This window comes from Gekko japonicus, unplaced genomic scaffold (assembly GCF_001447785.1).
Source record: "Gekko japonicus isolate JY-2015 unplaced genomic scaffold, Gekko_japonicus_V1.1 scaffold779, whole genome shotgun sequence".
In the NCBI taxonomy this organism is placed as follows: domain Eukaryota; kingdom Metazoa; phylum Chordata; class Lepidosauria; order Squamata; family Gekkonidae; genus Gekko; species Gekko japonicus.
This window is the reverse complement of record NW_015174296.1, coordinates 472,825-493,675: the sequence shown is the minus strand read 5'-3', so window position 1 is coordinate 493,675 and position 20,851 is coordinate 472,825. Positions and strand designations below refer to the sequence as shown.

General features: G+C 42.8%; 1 protein-coding gene across 1 annotated transcript in view; it reads right to left on the bottom strand.

Moving 5' to 3' along the window:
* Nucleotides 1-20,851, bottom strand: part of PPIP5K2 (diphosphoinositol pentakisphosphate kinase 2) — a 108,942-nt gene that overhangs the window by 27,163 nt on the left and 60,928 nt on the right. Inside the window, exons 21-23 of the mRNA XM_015424083.1 lie at nt 16,990-17,097; nt 16,791-16,907; nt 16,020-16,193 (exon numbers count right to left, since the gene is read on the bottom strand). Coding sequence (XP_015279569.1) covers nt 16,020-16,193; nt 16,791-16,907; nt 16,990-17,097 — 399 coding nt within the window. The remainder of the gene's footprint in view (nt 1-16,019; nt 16,194-16,790; nt 16,908-16,989; nt 17,098-20,851) is intronic.

The following is a 20,851-nucleotide window of genomic DNA, read 5'->3' as shown; positions in this document are numbered from 1 at the left end:
GTCTCAATGTTGCTGGGGTGTGGCAGTCCTTAGTCATGGGAAATGCCTCCTCTTGGTGACAGACGGGGTCACATGATAATTTTGGGTCACCTAGAGTAGGGTACCTCCCATTATTCCCCAGACTGAGCCTGGAAAATCACCCCTCCACTTTAACCTATGAAAATACTGAACATTTGCTCAAAGCTGGTGAGAGCTTCCCATCTAGAAATGAACAATATTCAGAGAGAAAATAGAAGGACAGAACAGAGAGGCATTCCAGTGGACTCCAACTAAGGAAAATATCAGCAACCTAGTTCTCTCTGTTGACAAAGGTGGAAAGAGACATTCAACCTACTTCTGCAAGCACTACCCTTCTCTTACAAGAGCAAGGTGGGCAGACTTCCCTTAGCACAGCAACACTGAGAATAAAAATTCATGATAAATTACAATTTTTTCCCCTTTCTCCAGTGTTGCTGGGGTAAGACAGGATCACTCAATTAGACACCACTTTCTGAAAGACTTGTCTGCCAAATACGTCTTCTGATAACAAGTATATATCAATTGCAGTAATGACTGTGAAGGTGATTTTCATGTGACAGCCTTACAGCGATTCCACCAAGGAGCCTTATAAGCTACCAAAGATGATGCCCTCCAAATGAATGGGCTGTGATTTCCTCTCAAAGGGGTATTCTTAAAAGCTAAATAAGCTTTACAGATGTATTCCTTAGAACTAATAAAACTAATAAGCCATTTTAGGCTTGGAAACTTTTCCCCATACTTGACTTTCTGAACAAACTGAAGAGTTAGATTTTTTTAACCTCTCTCTTTATTAAAATGTAGACATTTAGAGCTCTCTTTATATCAAAATTCCATCACAATCATTGTGTGGAGTGCTATGGCTTAGAAGAGAAAGCAGAAAGAACCAATTCCTCAGACCTATGTAACAAGTTGTTAATTTTAGGAATGAAGGTTAGTCTGTTCTTACGACAACTGTCTTCATGTGATACACACAGTTCTTTGCACACTGATAGGACATTAAGTTCTAACACTGTGCCAACATAATCTGTTAAAAAGGCCGTTTTGAATGTAAGCTCCTTGACAGAACACATAACAATGGGATCAAAGGAGGAAGGGTAAAGGCAGAGATGAAAAGATTCCATGTGGGGAATCTGTAAGAAGTGGGATGACCAATGATAGAAACCCCCAACATAAATATATAAAATAGGAATAAATTAGTAGCTTTCCTTCCCCTTGACCCTGTACACTAGCTAGAGCAACCAAGTGGTCCTTGGTATTATCAATAAGCCTCTTCCAACAGCCCTTCCAACAAGTTCAATACCAAATGAACGTTAGCCTTCAGAGGATCAGCAGCCTTACTTCCACACCAGCTATTAAATACCTTCCAAGTGGAACTGTAAATCCTATGAGTTGAGCATCTATGTGAAGCTTCTAGATTAGAGATGACCTTGTCCAAAATTCCTAGAGACTGAAGACATAGCTCCTTGATCACATACTGTTAAATGGAACACCTATGGTTCTGGATGGATCATGCACGGTACTTGCCAAAGTTTTGGGACAGCTACTTGATCTTAAAATCATGGTCACCTTAATCAGAATGAAGCCATATGCACAAAGTTATACTTTTTAATCTATAATCTTTTGGAATTAGATGGATGAACAGAAAGAAATACAGAATTCCCACTGGCCTCTTGCTTGAGAAAATATTTGTGCTTGTTGCCTGCTGGCAGACAAACTTGTTGAGGAGCCGAGGCAACTGATGATTGTCCACTGATGTAAACCAATCCACACTGTGTTCTCCAAATTGGTTCCAGATCTGTGTGAAGACTGATGGAAGCAGTTGCCGCTATGTCTGGCTCACAGTTCCTGCTGAGCCAGGTGGCCCTGACATTTGCCACTCCTACCATGTGCACAGCTTTTATGGAACTGATGATCTGTTCCACCCAGAGAGCCATGTCACTTCTAAATACCCCTTGGCTGAGGTGTTGTCTCTGTGAATTACCATACTGGACACCTGGATCAGAAGGCTAAAGGTGGGAGGGGGGCGTCGCGCCAAAAGCGTATGGACGCCTAGAACCTCGGCTCCCGCTCTGACTCTTCTAAAACACACTCCAAAAATGGATTTTGGACGACTAATCGGCTTAAACAATGGGAAAATTGAACCCGGGAAGGAACAAAACCTCTGGCCAAATAGCAACCTCGGTAAAGGCATATTTTCCGAGATCTGCTAAAGAAAACTCTGGGGCTCCGGAGCGTCATCAATCAAGCAACATGGCGGCCGCCATTGCATCAGATACAGAGGATGATATTCCACAACTCTCTCCCGAGGTACTGTTATTATTTAAAAAGTTGGAAGACAGATTTGCCACGAAAGTAGAAAACTTACTTAAGCCAATGTCTGAACAGTTACAAGAACTTTCTGAAAGTGTACAAGATATAGCTCAGACGACTGAAACAGCACTAGAGCAATGTATAACTTTGCAAAATGAGGTGCAGGATTTACAATCTAGCGAATCATGGATGCGGTCCAAAATTATGGACCTTGAAAATGCCTCACGATTCCACAATTTAAAATTTCGCGGATTCCCAGAATCTTGTGAAGAAACTACAGAACTTACTACTTTTATTGCTGCGTGGCTCTCCACCATTTTGAAGCTTGAGGCGGGAATAGCACTGTTTGTAGATCGGGCTTACAGAACGGGCCCTCGTAAAAGCAACAATCCCAACCATGCAAGGGATATTATAGCTCATTTTCCCGACTATTGCACGAGAAACAAAATTCTTAAAGAAGCCAACACCAGCAATTCATTCCTTTACAAAGACAAGAAAATTCAGGTGTTTCAAGACTTATCTCCAGAAACGCTGCAAAGACGCAGAGACATGAAAGCAGTTACAAAATGCTTGCAAGAAGAAAAGATCGCTCATCAGTGGTCTCCCCCTGGCAGGCTACTGGTGTTACGAAATGGCAAAGCATTCACTGCCACAGATCCCACAAGTGGAACTACTCTGCTATAAAACCTTGATCTCGAACTCCCTCCTGAGCTACGATCCAATCCTGACGCAGTCACAGACAGTCTCACGCACCAACCGCGCTGGAAGAAGATCATTCCTAAAAGACGCACTTGATCAGTATTTTAACTACTACCTTTCTACTCCGAAGCTAATAATTTCTTTATTGACTTCCTTTGTTGTTCATCTACAAATTTAGTCGTTCGTTAGTATAGATAGAAAAAGTTATGCAATCCACATTAAATAACTTTTTGGTTATATCGAAGGTCAGGGGGGTGGGTCTTTGTTCTTTAGCTCCCATACTTGTTGCACCTGGGTTTGAGAGACTGTACCACCTAATTCTCTCAGTTCGTGCTCTAGTTCCCAGGTGGTAACCTCTGTAGGAGGTTGGGGATATATTTGTGTTCTTGTTTGGATATCGCAGAAGCAGTTCATGTTAGTTGTTGGTTGTTGTTTTTCTTTCTTAACTCTATAGTCATCGTACGTTTACAACAGTACTTAGCCTCAATCAGTTGGCAATACTCTTTTGTACTAATATTTTTAACCTAACTTTAGTCTGTAGTTTCTGTCAGAGTCATGAAAACATTATATCAATAGGGCCTTTTCTCTATTTAACAAGTTTTTACTGGACTGTTTTACTTAGGATTTTATGTAATCTAATCCTAGGAGAACCACTCAGCTTTCTTCAAACCTCATTTCAGAATTCATTCAGGTCATATCTTCGTTATTCTGAATATTGTTCCTATAATACATAGATGATAAGATTAAAAAAAAGAAGGCTAAAGGTGAAAAGGGTCAGCTTTATTGACTTCAACTCACAAAATGACTTCCGGACATGACACCACCATATCTAAGAGATGGGTTCAGATGAGAGTGTCCTCCCAAAGTATTTTCAGAATTTCCCAGAGAAGTGCATTGATCTTTATTCTTCAGTGAGGGAAAGTGTCATTTAGGGTGTGTATTATTAACCCTTAGGTTCTGGATCCACTGGCTTGGAATCAATGCTCCCTCTAAGCTGTGGAGTCTTGTGAGCAAAAATTCTACTTTGTGAGCTAATGGCATTAAAGTTGTGAGCGAGCGGTTTGGCTACCACATAAATTAGTTTGCTCAGGAGCCATCCTTCCTGAGCTGAGACAAAAATGTGTGAGCTGGAGGCTAAAAAACTGTGAGCTAGCTCACACTAACTCGGCTTAGAGGGAACACTCCTTGGAATGAAGTCTCTCTTGTTCGAGTTAATCACAAACCCATGTAATTAAAGGCAGTCAAGAGTTTTAGGTTAAAAGATAATCCAGGTAAGGGAAATTGTGACGCCTGCTACAACCACTTTCATAAATACTTTGGGTATTGTAGACAGGCCAAAGGGAAGAGCTTGGTATTGGAAATGATTTCCTGCCTAGGCAAATCTCAGACATTTCCAATGAGATGATCTGAATGGGATGTGAAAGGATGCCCCAGAACGGTTGATGGGAGCCAGGCAATTCCCATCTTGCTTGGCTGAAACAACAAACTAGAAGGTTTCCATGTGGAATGGGTTTTTCTTCATCCTGTAGTTCAGCCACTGAGGTCAAGGACAGCTTCCCCCCCCCCCGTTCTTTGTCAAGACAACCCCCCCATCAAGTACATTCTGATTGAAGTTGCCTTTGGAACAGGTTGGATGGTGTCAGTGTTCAATAGGTGAGCAATGGCCTGCAGGATCCAGTGATTTTGGCACCGTCTGCTATCCTGGGAGAGTGAATTTGTTCCAGATTACCACTTTGAGCTCCAGGGTGTATTATTTAGAGACTGTCTCCAGCACCCATCTGTCAGAGGTTGCCCACTGTCTGGCTTGAAAGAAGTGTTGGAGACTATCCTTCATTCTGTGACACAATCTGATATCATGTCTGCTTGGCCTTCTTTCCCCCTTTGAATGAGGAAGAGGCTGATGATCACAGTGTAGCCTAATGACTTTGGTGCCTGCCATCTAGACTTCAAGGGTCTGAAGCCTCTGGAGCCAAAAAGGAGAGGCTGGATTCTAAAAAGGAATGAGACTTAGTGAGGGAGCAGTCCTCTTGCTGCAATGAGTAACACTTTCGGTTTATCCTTTTTCTCTATCATGTTGGTTCCAGACAATCCTCACCAAGAACTGGAAATCCGCCACATGGGCCTGCCTCCCCAATAACAAAGCCAGGTGTTCCTACATGCTATTCACATTGGATGCAATGGCTCTGGCTGGTAGCTGAAGGGAATTCTAGGAAGAATCAGCCACAAAAATTGCTGTTAATGCAAACTTCTTTAGATCATCCTTTGGTACATTAGCTTCTACAGATTCCAGATCCTTAGCCTAGAGGTAGATGGCTTCAGCAAAGAGACTGTCAAGACTGGAGGCTCTAAGCATACTTGCTGTGGCTTTGAACTTCTTTCTCTGGACCACCTCTATTGCAAGGTTCTCTGAGGACATCCTCAGTTTCTCTACAGAACTCAAAGGGAGTAAAACTTGGATGCACTTCTGAGGGTGTCATGCTGTATGTGGGATCAAAAGGCTCTGTAAATTGAACAGAAGTGGGCCCATAAGAGGCCTTCGTGGACCAATAGAGATGTCCTCTTCCTCCTCTGGTGGGTCAGGTATCTCTACTTACTTTCTTTCCCTTTCTTTAAAGATGCCCAAGCTGCTTCAGAAAAAATGGCCAGAAGACCTTGCTAACTGCTGTCTCAGTAGGGTTGGTCTGGAGAACCATGGGAAGCTCTCTCTCTTTAATGAATGAAGATCAAAATATGATCCTGACTGTTACCAAGAGGAGACATTTCCCATAAGGACTGCCCCAGCCCATAAATGCTGGAAAACAGTCTCATAGTTAGAGTCTTATTTTAAGGAAGCTATCTCCAATGTGAAATCCATGGGTGCCATGGCACCTATGAATATGTTTCCTAGCACCCATTTAAATTCCCTACTTCCCTATCATTGGCCCTGATAGGTATGAAACATAGTACATAATGGCCAGTGAACTTTGCTGGGAAGCATCCTGGACAACATTACGACCATTTCAGAGACTACATCAGGGGTCAGGCAGACTTTGGGGGTCAGAGAAAGGAGGGCATAGATGGTACAGAATTACCTGGGCATTTCTCACTTGCTATGCACTGTTGGATCAATTACTTTGTGCTTCCCTTCGTCCTTGCTCTTTTTCTCTGCCTATGTGCCTCCTCCTCCACCTAGTAATGTCCCCTCTCTCAGCCTGCTGCTACCCACTACCTTGAGTGCCTTAAGAACTGCTACATGCCACTTGCAACTGCTCACTTTCGCCTCTCTTTAACCTACTGCCTAGGCAGGATGTCATTGATCCAACCTAAACACATGAGGGCCCATTTTAAAAAGTTAATATGAAGGCCATTTTTCTATAGGACACTGAAAAGAAACCCCTATGAATTTTTTTTCACTTTTACAGTCAGTAACATGCTTCTTAATACAAGATTTTTCACATTCAAAATGTACAGTCAGAATTTTTTCAATTTTTTCAAAGAAAAAATTGGGCCCCTTGGTATAATACTGGAAAAAAACTCTCTTGAAATATTTTCTTTTTGAGTTAGAAAAATGTTCCCTTACAAAGCATTTCAATCATTCCAAATACACAGAATGAAAAAGTCTGAGGACTTGCTCAGTTTTCCAATGAAAAATGAAATTTTGGAGACACTGAATAAACTCTCATTCTGTAGACATATGCAATATTTTTGACTTTTTTGACTAAATGTAAATAATGGCAACTATTAATATGCTATAATGTATTTAATGGTAGCACATTAATAACATTCCAGTGTTTTCCATGTTGTAAAGTTTAGCTTAATCTTTCTCTACCTCATACTGCTTCTTAACTTATTCGTTTTAAGCAGATTACTTAATATACAAGTGCAAGAAACTTGCAGAGAGGGGGCATTCCCTCACCTTTGCTTCCTTCCCTCTCTCCCCATTTTCCCCTTTCTTTTCCTCCCCAAGCCAATCCCCCTTCTTTTTCTTTCCAACCCTCCACCAAGCCAATCCTTCCTTCTTTGTCTTTCTCTCTCTCTTTCCCAAGCCAATCCCTTGTCTTTCTCTCTCTCCCAAGCCAATACCTCCATTTGTTTGGTGTAGTATAGAGAACAGTTTGGTGTAGTATAGAGGACAGTTTGGTGTAGTGGTTAGGGGCATGAACTCTAATCTGGGAGAACCAGATTTGACTCCCCACTCCTCCACACGCAGCTGCTGGTGAGACCTTGGGTCAGTTACAAGATCTTTCAGAGAGGCTCTCAAGGGCAGTTCTTGAGAGAGTTCTCTCAGCCCCACCTACCTCACAGGGTGTCTGTTGTGGGGAGGGGAAGGGAAAGGGATTGTAAACTCCTCTGAGACTCCTTTGGATAGTGAATGGTGTGGTATAAATCCAATCTCCTCCTCCTCCCCCCCCTTTCTCTCTCTCCCCCCAAGCCAATCCCCCCTTCTTTCTCCCTACCTTTGAGCCCAGCAACAGTGGCAGTGCCTGGGAGCTGCTCCAAGCCTGGAGCAGCTCCTGGTGGTGGCAAGGTCCAGAGCAGATCCTGGTGTCTCCCATGGACAGGTCCGGAGTCTCTCCTGGCATCCCCCGCTGTTGCAGCTCCGCCCAGAGTCTCTGCTGGTGTTCTGCACTGCTGCGGCTGGGCCCATAGGCTCTCCCAGAATTCCCTGCACCCATAGCCGGGCCGGAGTGGCTCTCGGTGTTCCCTGCTGCTGCAGCTGGGCCCAGAACTTCTCCTGGCATTCCCTACCGCCGTGACCGGGCCCAAAGCGGCTTCCAGCATTCCCTGCACCTGCAGCTGGGCGCGGATCAGCTCTGCAGCAGCAGCCAGGCCCTCAATGGAAAGTGGGGGGGGTTATTTGGGGGGGAATTTAAACCCAATGTATTTCAGATTTTTTTGCAAACCTAGGGGGTCACTCAAGTTTGCAGAAAAACTTGTTTGGGGTAGGTGTGCCCCCTATCTACAGATTTAGATATCTTTTTCTGATTCTATGAGAGAGTTACTGTCCAAATAATTCACTTCCTTTTGTTTACTACAGAATTCGTTTTCTACCTTCAACTTATTTTTTTCTATCTATAAGATGGCACAAATTGAAGATACATGTGCTATGGTAGCACAGGGTGCAACGGTATGTAACACTTTCTCAAGTATATCTGCAATTTTTCTTATAGAATATTAAGATACAAGTTACAAATAATGCATTTCATGTTGTTAAATCTGTAAATGAAGTTTTGGTTTGATAGGAAAGTAAATACTACACATATTTCAATTTGCCCCAAATTTCCATTTTTCCCGGGGGTGAGGAATAGAAACGTTTCCCCCTGTAGCTTCAAAACTTCTGAAAATTTTAAATCTCTAGTCCCACTGCCCTTACCACCTCCACAACTCAGTTTTTCAGGCAACTCAGAGGTCCCTCCTTTGCCTCCCCACAACTACAGTAGCCCAACTAGGGGTGTGCATTCGGTATAAACCAAACCAGATAAATACCCAATACTTTACTGGTATTTTTCAGGTATTTATTCAGCCAAATGCAGATTAGACAGTCTAATTTGGCTACTGATATAGCTGGCTTGAATAAAACCCAATATTATTCGGCTTTTATTCAAGCCAGCTATATCGCTGAGTCAGCAGTAGTGCAGCTTGGAGAAGGCATTCCCTTCACTTGTGGAGGTGTGCTGCTGTGGCAACATGACTCCAGGAGTGGAGAAGGCATTTAACTTCCCTTCACTTGTGGAGGCATGCTGCCATGGCAGTGCAACTTTATGAGAGAAGGGAAGGCATTTTTAATGACTGCCCTTCACTCCCCAAGTTGTGCCACCACTGTGGCAGGCCTCTGCAAGTGAAGCAAGAAGGCATTTTAAAATGCTGAATAAGTTTGGGTTTCTTGATTATTTATCCAAATTCCAAATTATTTACCCAAATTGGAATTTGGGAATATCAGGAAATTTTTTTGGTCCAATGGACTCTAATCTGAAAAGAGCCATTTTTTCCCCATACACACCACTAAGATCAACTTATAGATGTATTACTTAAGCCAAAGTGAGTGTCACAAATTTCTTCTGGGTGGGAACCCCTGCTTCACACCCATCTCAACTTTCTCCAAGATCCCTAGGGGAGCGGGTAAGTACATTCATTCTGGGTAAGTCTGAATAAAACAGTGTGCTACTCTGTGTTATTGCTCTTTTGTGCCCTGCTACAGTAGTAATAGTCTTTTTTGTTGGCACTGGGGTTTCCAGACTTGGGGCAACTGTAAACACCAAACTACCTGGTTAGCAGGCATGCACAGAATGTACGGTACTATTATGATATTTTCTAAACTGAGGCAAGTCTGACAATAACTATGGAGAAGGGAAAAAAGGAGTAGAGAAGGAAGAGAGGGAAGAAGGGCTACTTGCTATAATGTGTATTGATTTTAAAGAGAAATGCACCCATGTCAGCCATTTTGTAGTGGCACCCTTTCTCAGAATTCCAAAAGTGCCTGAAGGCTCAACAAGGTTGGGGACCTCTATTTTAAGGATTGGTTTGCCTTTCTTGCCTTTTCCTCCAGGGTTTTTGATTTCACAATATCAACCACTGTTTATGTATTTTGGAGAAAGGCTAAGGCTCAGCAGTAAAATACACGTTATACACAGCAGATCCCAGATTCAACCCCTGGCATCTTCACTTAAAGGACTTCAGGTAGACTTTTTCCTTCCTGAGAACCTGGAGAATGTCTTCCAGTAAGACCAGACAATACAGAGCAAGATGGACTAATGGCTTTTCGTGGTATATAGTAGTTTCCTTTCATATGTACTTGAAAACATTTTAAAAGCTGCAGTTTACACTGTATGTATTTCTACTTATGTATTGATGTAAATGAGGTTTTTTTTTCCTTTACCAACAAACTGTATCTCAGTCAGGGGTCATTTCGTAGAAAAAGAGGTGCAGGATCTCATTAGCATAACTCATTAGCATAACATATTTGCATATGCCACACCCCCTGACATTACCAGAAGTGTGTCAGAAGGCAACACCCACCGCTCATGCTCCACTGAACTGTTTTGGATTGCTAGCTATTGGGGGGGACGGGACGTGCAGATCTGTCCTCGCAGAGGAGGCAGAGCCTGTACCTGAATAAAACTTGATCTTAAAGGTGCCACTGGACTGTTGGGGGCTGGGGGAGGCTCTCCATCTTACCTGGCTGCTTCTTGCTCTGACTGAGGGCTGCTGGGAGCAGGGGGTGGGGCTTGTTGCATGTGCCCACCCCCTGGGCTCTTTACTGCCGGAGCTCCGCTCCTGTGTGCTCCTGCAGGAAATGACCCCTGATCTCAGTGATTCTGAAGTCTTTTTTGTTTGTGTCTTGCATTACAATTGGTTGAGTAGAATATACATTTGATTTTAATGTACAAAGTAACCCTTTTGCAGACTTCATACTGATTTTCCTCCATTTGTTGGAGATGGCAACATTGACATGAGTAAAAACATACCCTTAAACAATGTTCACAGATACTTTACATACAACAGGGGCTTAATAGCATGCTTCAATTGGAGTGAAAAACAAAGTCCTTTTGCCTTCCTCTTGCCACATCTACCCAGCCATGGTGCAGCTCAGAATACCAACTAAGTTTGAATCCAATCACAGCACACATAAAGGCTACATGAACCCAAGCAAGCAGCTCAGGGCTACAGCTCTCTCACCTCATGCCATGCAAAAAAACACAACTGGTGATCTTTCATGATGGAAATGCGAGAGAAAGGGTACTCTGCATGAAGAGCCAAGGAGGAGAACAAACTTGGTTCAGCATAAACACTGTTTTGTTTAGAGTGCTTATAGGTACTCCATCGCAGTACACAAACACCAACTTAGATCCTCTAGTCACACGCAGCACTCCATATAGGGAGAAGGCTCCTCTGCCTAAAATTTTAATCGCTGAGAATCTCACCCCCTCATCCTGCACAACATATAACTGCTGTGTATTAGCTCACCATTTATTCCTACATCAATAGTTGACTGCTGTGTCTTCCACAGGAGGGGAAGGCACCTCTTATATACATCCTGGCAATGCAAAATCATTATGGTGTAACCCAAGCAAATGAGTAAAACAGAAGTGCAGCAACATCTTTGGGTGACTACCAACAACCTCAACTATTGCTACAGCTGGCTAAGCACTTATGACCCTCTTTTGCTTTGCAGGGTCAGACCCCCAATCAGAAACTGCAGACAGAGTTCCAACCCAACTCCCTGAGAGATGGCTACTTGTGGAGATTGGAGCCCCCAAAAGCAGGGGAACCCCTACCCAACCAGAGGTCTGACAACCCTACCCATAGGGCAAACTGATAGCGCCCCATGCAGGTAGCATAATTAGCAGCCTTAATCCCCATAGCTCCTGTGGTGTAAAACTTTCTTCCGAAAGTGTCCAGCTTCCTTCCTTCTCTGTCTGAAGGGATAAGGTGGCTGCTCTTGCCTTTAGCAGAAGAGGTCATGACTAACGAATTCGGCTTCGGATGTGTGAAGAGGAATTCAGCTCCCGACTCCTGGATCTTGTACATGTGAACCAGTCTTTTATTGGAAACCGGGACGGAAGAAGGATGAGACCAGGGATCCTTGGCTGTTTTTAGGAGGACCGAGATCATGGGGAGGGCGACCAATGCTGAGGTGTTCAGCCGGACGATGTCAAAGATGGAGTCCGTGACAATCGGTGGCGGCTGGGTGGTAGACAAAGCCAATTTATCAGCTATATGTTTGATAAAGTCCCCATAAGATTTGACATCCTCTGTTGGGGAAATATGTTGATTGTCCTCGACCTGTTGCAGTGGGGACGGTTGCAATGGTGGGTGTGGACTCTCCTCGCCCAATTGAGCTGGAGCGGTCCGAAGGTTCAGAAAACGATGTCTGGAGGATCGGCATCGAAGGCAGTAGCTCCGTTGGTTCCAGGAATTGTTTTGGTGTTGACGACTGGAGGCTGGAACCTTTAACGATCGGTCTCGATTGCAGTGGTTTAACAAATTCCAATGCCGAGGAAGGGTCTTGGTACTGGGAAATCTGTGAGGATGTGGATTGGCGATCCCACTCGACAGGGGGGCATGGGGGAAGCCATGGCGTCGATCCCAGGAAGGGATAAGCCCTGTACAACTATTGCCATTGGCGCTGATCCCATGATGAGGGTTGGAGCGGCGTCGGAGATCGATTTCGATCGTCGGGCCCAAAGGATGGTGACGAGACGACAAGATGGGTCCCTCGTTCCCGATGAAGGCTCTCGATACCGGGAGATCACGGTATCTGAGTAAAATTCAGCTCCTGATCAGAGTCGATGGATTGGTTGGGGCGAAACGAAGGTGACCGAAGTGCACCTTGTGATTGCCCTTGACTCAATGAGGCAAGCAAAGCAGCTCTAGACTGAGTGGCAGTCTCAGTTTGGTGAGGACTCGATGCTTTATCGAGAGAGCCTTTCTTGTGCTTCTTATGCTTGCTGAGTTGAATGTTCTTGCCCTCCTTCCGGATCTTGGAAGGGTTATGGGCTTCGGACTGTTGCACCTGAATTGGATGCTTGGGCACCGATTTTTCTGTGTCTATTGGGGCCAATGTCAAAGACAGAGCAGTCGCTGATTCCAATGCGGGCATTGACATCGAAGTGTGCCCGGACGTGTCTTGTGATGAAGACACCACCGGAGACAGCACTGTTTCCATTAGCGCCACACGGAGTCTCGCTGCCCGATTCTTCCTGGTCTGTTTGGAGAACTTGGAACAGTGGGAGCAAGAATCAACACGGTGCAATTCCCCGAGGCACAGGAGACAAAGAGTGTGTCTGTCAGAGGGAGCAATTTTTCTGCCACAAGTCCAGCACCGTTTAAAGAAACCCCACTTCATGGCCATAGGCCGGAGGGAGGGGGAGAGAGTGTCTCTGCCGAGGTGGAGAGAGTCCAAACTGAAAAACTAACTAACTAAATAACTTTCCTTAACTAACTAATCAAGGTAAGAAGAGAAAGAAGGCCTGAAGCCAACAAACTTTACTGACTGAGGTGTAGAGGTCCTACCAGTGCGGCAGTCAGAAGAGAACTAGCGGGATTCTCGTGCCCTCCCCCTAGTCATGTGCAGTGGAGCCCGGCACATGACTGGGGAGCGGGCACGAAAAATCCCTTTTGCTTTCCAAAATACCGATCAGGGTCGGCACAGGCGCACTATAACCCAGAGGTGTGATGCACAGAGACCACGAAGAAGATCCAGCACTTTGAATTGAGCCTGGAACAGATGGATAGTCAGTGGAGACCTTTCATCGTATGGGTAATAACATTCACATATTCAGCCCCCAATAGTGGCCAGGTCACCATGTTTTGCACCAACTGGACTGTTTTCAAAGGCAGCTCACATTACAGTGTGCTGTGATCATGCTTTTTGAGGATTGGCCACAGCTGGTATATAAACCAAAGCTGATAAATGGTGATATGTGCCATTGTGGAAATCTGAGCCCTTAACCATAGGCCAGCATACAGTATCACCCCCCCCCAACCTGAGCTATGAACCTTCTCCTTCAGGGGAGTGCAACCCCCTCCAGGACAGGCACACTCAGCCTTTAAGCTGCTGTGTCACTGACCAACAGCAACTCAGACTTATTAGGGTTGAGCTTCAGTTTACTGGCCCTCATCCATTTCAGTAGCTTTGCCAAGCACCTTCAGTTCCACAGACCCATTAGATCCAGTTAAGCAGAAATAGAATTGTCATCTACATATTGCTGGCATCTTACTCCAAATCCCTGAATGATCTCTCCCAGCAGTCTTATGCAGATGTTTAAACAGATGGAGGACAAGAAAGAGCCCTGTGGGAATCCATAGTATATTTGCCATGGACCAGACACCAGCTGCAGAGCACCGTATTCTGGAATTGGCCAGTCATATAAGAGAAGAACCACTGAAGCATGATGCCTCCTAACCCAGCCAGCCACTCCAGAAGGATACCATGGTCGACAGCATCAAAAGCTGCTGAGAAGTATAAGAGAATTAACAGGGATGCACTCCCATATCATTCTCTTGATGAAGATCATCTGTCAGGGTGACCAGAGCTGTTTCCATCCCAAAGCCAGGATTTAATCCTGAATGAAATGGGTCTACATAATCTGTTTCTTCCAAGACCTCCTGAAGCTGTGTACCACCACCTACTTGAGCATCTTGCCCAAGAATGGAATGTTGACCACCAGGAAGTAGTTATTTAGATTATTCTGGTCCAAGAACACCTTCTTCAGGAAGGGTCTCACAACCATTTTAAGATTGTTGGAACTATACTCTCCTGCAGACAGAGGCATTTAATACTTCCACTTAGTCAACCCGGTGCAGCTTTACACTATCAACCATGAAGGGCAAGTCTAAATGGGATGGGCTGCACATTTCCAAGCATCAGGCCTTGCTAACTGAAAGTCAGCCATACAACTAGGACCAGACAGCACTCTATCAGCATCCTGAGACTGAACCAACCGCAGCATCTTAAGTCATGGTGGAGTTGAGGGATTTTATCTGCAAAATGCATTACATTTTACAGATACACATCCTCAAAGACTCAGGACTGAAGCATCTTCACAACCTGAAACAGCTCTGCTGGACAGCATTTCACAGATGCAATGGCGGTGGAGAGATGAGCTGGATTTTTATGGTTGTGTGTGTGTGTGTGTGAGAGAGAGAGAGAGAGAGAGAGAGAGATAGAGTGTATTATTTACCTGGTGGAGCACAGCTTTAGCTCTTTTTGGGGTGGTATGGCTGCTAGCCACATGCAGGAACTTCAGGCCTGCTAAACCTGTGATATACCTGCAGTCTCTCCAGTCCTAGTATATAAAGCTGGTTTTGATGCCAGGGCCAATGGAGGATTCCAAACACTCTATGATTCATCATTTATCTTTGTGCCCAGTTGGGTATGTGGCTAGAAGAATTCTCCGCAGCACATGAGGTATGGGTTTTGTTCCTGTTTCCTCCTTCCTTCACCAAAATGTGTGTCAGACTTGGGCTGTATCTGGGATATTTACTGTATTATTTACTACCTGCTTGTATCCTGTTGTTCCCATGTCCATCTGGTTCTCTTTCCCAGCCCCTTATCTATCGCCCTCACTGACATGACATTCCTGGGGGGAGGGGAGTGTGGATGTGTGAGAGTCTGATTGAACGTAGGAGTTAGAGATGTGCTGCTTTGTAACTCTTCTCAAAACATGAGCCTCAAGGTGTGAGTGTTCACAGGCTCTCGTCCTTGAAGAAGATAAGGCTTTGAATAGCTAGGCAGTACCCATATATTTGTCAGGGGTGCTAGTTTCACTTTTGTGTGTGATGTAAGATTGGAATGTGGCTTTTGACTATACCTTGGGGGTCCTGTTGCTTTGCCCCTAACAAAGACTTTCACCTTCAAAGCATCTCAAATCTCTTCAATAAAGTTTTCTTCAAAGAAACGATGTCGAGAGTGAGTTGACTGAGGGCCTGACAATGTGAGCTTTAATTATTCCTAGCTTCCCTCTTGATGGGATTTAAATTCTTCAAGTATGTTTCTCATATGAGTGGTTTTTCCCAGTGAGCTAATAGAGAGGACAGGAAAACCGTCTCTGAATATACAGTTATGTGTCTTCTTGTGGCTGTCCTAGTAACCTGTGTCTCCCTTGCTGTCTTCTGTCTTCCTGTCACGAAAGCATGTTAGTGTGCATTGGGTGGCTGTTTCCAGATATGGCTGATATGGGGGCATTATCAACATGCTACTCTGATTTATGGGCACTGATAGATTCTTGTGCTATTTCTTTACTCTTTACACACAAACGTCTCCACATTTTCTGTGTGGATATCTTGTATATAAAGCAATGTAGATTAGTCAGCTCAGGACTTACTGCATGTTCCAAACTCAGGATATCTTTCAATTTCTAACTGATAGAAGTGGTTGAAGCAATTGCAAAATACACCCTATGCTATCTACTATGCTATGCAATTTGGGGGGGAAAGGCTGAAAATAAATATCCCCACCTCCCCAAAATGGAACCAGTTTCAATACATATGCCCTGTATGGCATGACTTACTTCTACTGAACCAATTTTCCTGGCTCTTGGAAGGGGTGATTTTCTGTGTATATGAATTGGATCTGACACCATTGGCTTGAACATCATTATAGATCGATCTGTTTCATCCCTTTTAGAAGAATGTGATTCTTCATCACTGTCAGTTCTATGAGAAGATTTCTTTGACCCATCATTCTGTAAGAAAAGGGATATTTCATGGGACAAAAATTTTCATCAGGACTGGAGGCTTATGGGAAGGTATTCTTATAAATATTAAGGAATACAGCCTTTATCTAGAGACTCGCATGACAACATTCTCTACACATAAAGGTCTTTTTAACAGCAATTCTCCTGCACTGTACAGAATCTGATTTGGGATATTTTAGTATACATGTGTGTCAGAAGTCTCATTGCATGAGGGTGTAAGGTTGCTCTATCAATTTTTTTATTTTTTTTTAAGAAACTAGTGCAACTATTTTCAATTATTTCTAAATATCAAACACATCATATTAGCGAATGCTGTTCTAATATATTGAATATTTAAACATTAGAATAATTCCTTCCTACAGCTGTATTGAGGTTTCTTCAGAGATTATACTAATGCAAAAAATTTATTTCTTTTCACAGTTTAACAACTCCTCAAAAAATGTTGACTTAGTTTAACAAGGTAACGTTATACTTCTCCTGGTAGCTGGATCTTAATATGTTTGTAAGTGTCTGACTGTAGTGAAATGACACGTGAGGTCCTACTGTAATTTCATGTGTGTGAGAAAAATTCCTAGGAGTGTTTACCTCTCGAGAAGCAGGTCTATAGCCAGAGCCTGATGGTAAATTTTTGTCCTCTTCACAACCTTTAGCTCCTGGACTAAAGTGTAATTCCACATGGAAACGGTCTTCTGATGAAAGCTCCTAAAGAGAATCAATACGATAGTTTAAACCTCATTTTGGAGTACATATTATGACTTTATGAGTTTATTCGTTATTTTATTACCTTATTGGGATCCTCATATAGCATAATAACAATCTGGGTCATGTAATTGAGTTCACTGACAACATTGAGATAATCCATGGCTCGCTTCCACTGTTCATCTTTGGATGCCTTGGAATAAAGGTACATCACAAGGTTAGCATCAACAGAAGATGAGTAGTGACTTCTTTTGGATTTGATCCTCATTGTTCATTCATAATCCTAATATAATAATATGGTTTATATACAATGTCAAGCTAGACAAATTCTATATATTTTCTTAAACATAATTTAAATTACATCATTTTTGGTACATTCGCTCAATTTGAACATAACACTAAACCACATTTTATAAACTGTTGTTTGATTAAACTCCGGTTTTGTGTGACGTTTGACTGCAGGCTGATCAACAAACTGTGGATGGCTTATGGGTACTAAACTGAGATTCTACACCATGGGTTATCATGAAAGCAGAAATCCCAGTTCATTCACTGGAATCACCTTTCTTAGTCACACATACATAAAGAGGAAGCACAGACCAAAAGAAAATCTGCCGCTCCAGGTGCATTCAGTTATTGATGTACCTTCAGGACACTTCTCTTTTCCTTCTCTCTGCATTCTTTTTATGCCCCCCCCCCCACTTCTGACCTAGTGATGACTCACCAAGAAAGAATTATTTCAGATACTTATGCCTCAGCTTAGAGAGAATTTAAAAAATGGCAAAATGGCAAGAAAGATAGAGTTATAAAAGATCTATTTTGTTTCAGAAAACAGTGGAATACCATATAGTTGCCAGGCAGAATAATCTTGCATAACAGATGTTTCAGAATTTAAAAGTTTAGGAACATAATGAAACAACTAGACAAAAAGGGGGAGGGAGACTGATAAGAAGATTTGGTTTGCCCTTGGATCTTCCCTACTTTTCCTACACTTTCCTTCCCTTTACTGGAGAAAACCAGTAACAAGTGGGCTCAGTACACAGAATGTCGTATGTTTTCTGGGACCTGTCCCCCCCCCCACTTGTTACAATAAAAATTAACAAGTCAGAAGACATTAAAACAAAGAGGAAACAATGATAGTAAAGGATAGGTAAAGGTAAAGGTTCCCTTGCTCGAAAGCCAGTCGAATCCGACTCTAGGGTTGCGGTGCTCATCTCCGTTTCAAAGCCGAAGAGCCAGCGCTGTCCGAAGACGTTTCCGTGGTCATGTGGCCGGCATGACTAAACACCAAGGTGCACGGAACGCTGTTACCTTCCCACCGAAGTGGTCCCTATTTATCTACTTGCAATTTCTTGCTTTCGAACTGCTAGGTTGGCAGGAGCTGGAACTAGAGACAGGAGCTCACCCTGTCTTGCGGCACCCGGGTCTTGAACCGCTGAACTACTGACCTTCCACAGCCTGCAGTTCAGCGTCTTAACCACTTGAGCCACCGCAGCTCCTTAGTAAAGGATAAACATAGGCAAAAATAGCTTCACATACTTAAAACGTGATAAGGAAGACGATGAGGTTCTACTTGCTTTAAAAAAGCCTACAGTGGATCTGCCTTTAATTTCTATACTCTTTTAGTACAAAATATTCTACAAGCTGATCATCTCCTTGTTCTATTTGGTGACATGCACTTTTCACAATATCAGAATCCCTTTGACTATGCCTGAGATTATAGCACAGACCTTAAAAAGTCAAGAGTCAAATGTTGTAATAATGAAACAAGTATTATGATTTATATAAATAACTGAAGCATCATAATACTATCATATAAACTTGCATAATGAAGGCATTTCTAATTCTGTATTCAGTCCTTGTCATCCCACCTGAAAAAAGATATTGTAGAGCTTGTATAGGCAAAAAAAAGGACAATCAACATGATTAAGAGGTTAGGAATACCTTCACAACAAGGAAATGTTAAAGGTAAAGGTAAAGGTTCCCTTGCTCGAAAGCCAGTCAAGTCCGACTCTAGGGTTGCGGTGCTCATCTCCGTTTCAAAGCTGAAGAGCCAGCGCTGTCAGAAGACGTTTCCGTGGTCATGTGGCTGGCATGACTAAACACCAAGGTGCACGGAACACTGTTACCTTCCCACCGAAGTGGTACCTATTTATCTACTTGCAATTTCTTGCTTTCGAACTGCTAGGTTGGCAGGAGCTGGAACTAGAGATGGGAGCTCACTCCATCATGCGGCACCCGGGTCTCGAACTGCTGAACTACTAACCTTCCACACCCTGCAGTTCAGCTAAACTCTTTGTTTAGAAAAAATAATGACTAAAGATGATGTGACAGTGGTTTATAAAATTATGTATAGTCTGGAGAAAGGGGACAGAAAACATTTTTATCCTCGCACAGTAGGGTGGCATTAAGACATCATTTTACAGTGACACTAAATCAACATGAGCACAGACCTGGCTTGCTGCTATGTTTTGTTCCTCTGCTTTATCCCTTCTCACATAGATAATCCCAGCTACCAAATAACTCTGGTTACCCATCTATATGTATAAAAGAAAGTCCCCTCACCGTAAAATCAACATCCAGGCCAAACCCCTGGACCCAGAAACACGAACTTCGGAAAGACCACTCCTACCATGAAGTAGATGCTCACTAAGAAGGGATTTTTACATCATAGAGAATATTGGTCAAGTCATCCCTGCTCGGCAACTTATCAGATTTCCAATTTTTAGCAATAGAAATCCTGGACATTGTGATAACATATACAACAATACACTTCTCATTGAATTTCAGCCCGTCAGGTGTAACATTCAGTAAAAAGAGCTCTGGACTCAGGCTCTGGACTCAGCACTCAATCTTTCCGTATAATTTCCTTTAACAGCTGTTTAACGGTTTTCCAAAATTTTTGTATTTTTTCGCATTTCCACCAAATGTGGAAATACGTTCCGATATTATGTTTGCACCTCCAACAGGATCCAGAAACATTTGAGTACCATTTTTGTAATCTGTCTGGCGTCCAGTGCCATCTGTATATCATTTTTATTATATTTTCTTTATAGGAAGTTGCTCTAAGTAACTTTATTGATTTTCAGGTTTTTATCCATTCCATTCCCTCTATATTTCGACCTAAGTCTTTTTCCCAACTAATCATTGTTGGTTTTTTCAACTCCTCTTTTAGTTCTTCTTCTAACAAAAAATTATAGATTTTTTGAATCAGTTTATCTTTTCCTTTCAGCCATGCTTTGTCAAACTGCGTTTCTGTATTGTAAAAATCTTTTTTTTAATCTTTTGTGAATCTTGAACTTAATTGGTTCCTTTCCCATATTGTTAGTTTTATGCTCATTTCTTGTATTTCTTGCCAGGATTTTAATCGATTTTCTTCATCCAGAAAGACTTGATAGGTTTTTGTATTGTGTTCATTTATTAGGGTTGGGATTACGAAAGCCTCTAATGGAGCCACCCATTTAGGGATTTTTTTATAATGTTGTTTTTTTACTTTGTTCCATATTTTCATTAGTGGACCTCTTATTATATGATTCGAGAAATTTTTATGCACTTTGTCTTTCTCGTACCACACATAGGCGTGCCAGCCCATGTGTAGATCGTGGCCTTCTAGATTAAGTAATCTTTTATCTTCCAGCACAACCCAGTCCCGGATCCAAGTCAGTGCGGCGGCTTGGTAGTATATATTCCAGTCCGGAAGACTGAGTCCTCCTTTGGATTTTTTCTCTTTCAGAATTTTTAGTTTGATTCTGGATTTTTTCCCCTGCCATATGAATTTTCTGGTCATTTTGTTTAATTCTTCAAAAAATTTGTTGTTTTTTAGAATCGGGATACATTGAGCTATGTATAATATTTTCGGCAAGACGTTCATTTTTATTGTTGATATTCTACCCATGAACGATATTTGTAGGTCCTGCCATCTTAATAGGTCCTTCTGAATCTCTTCC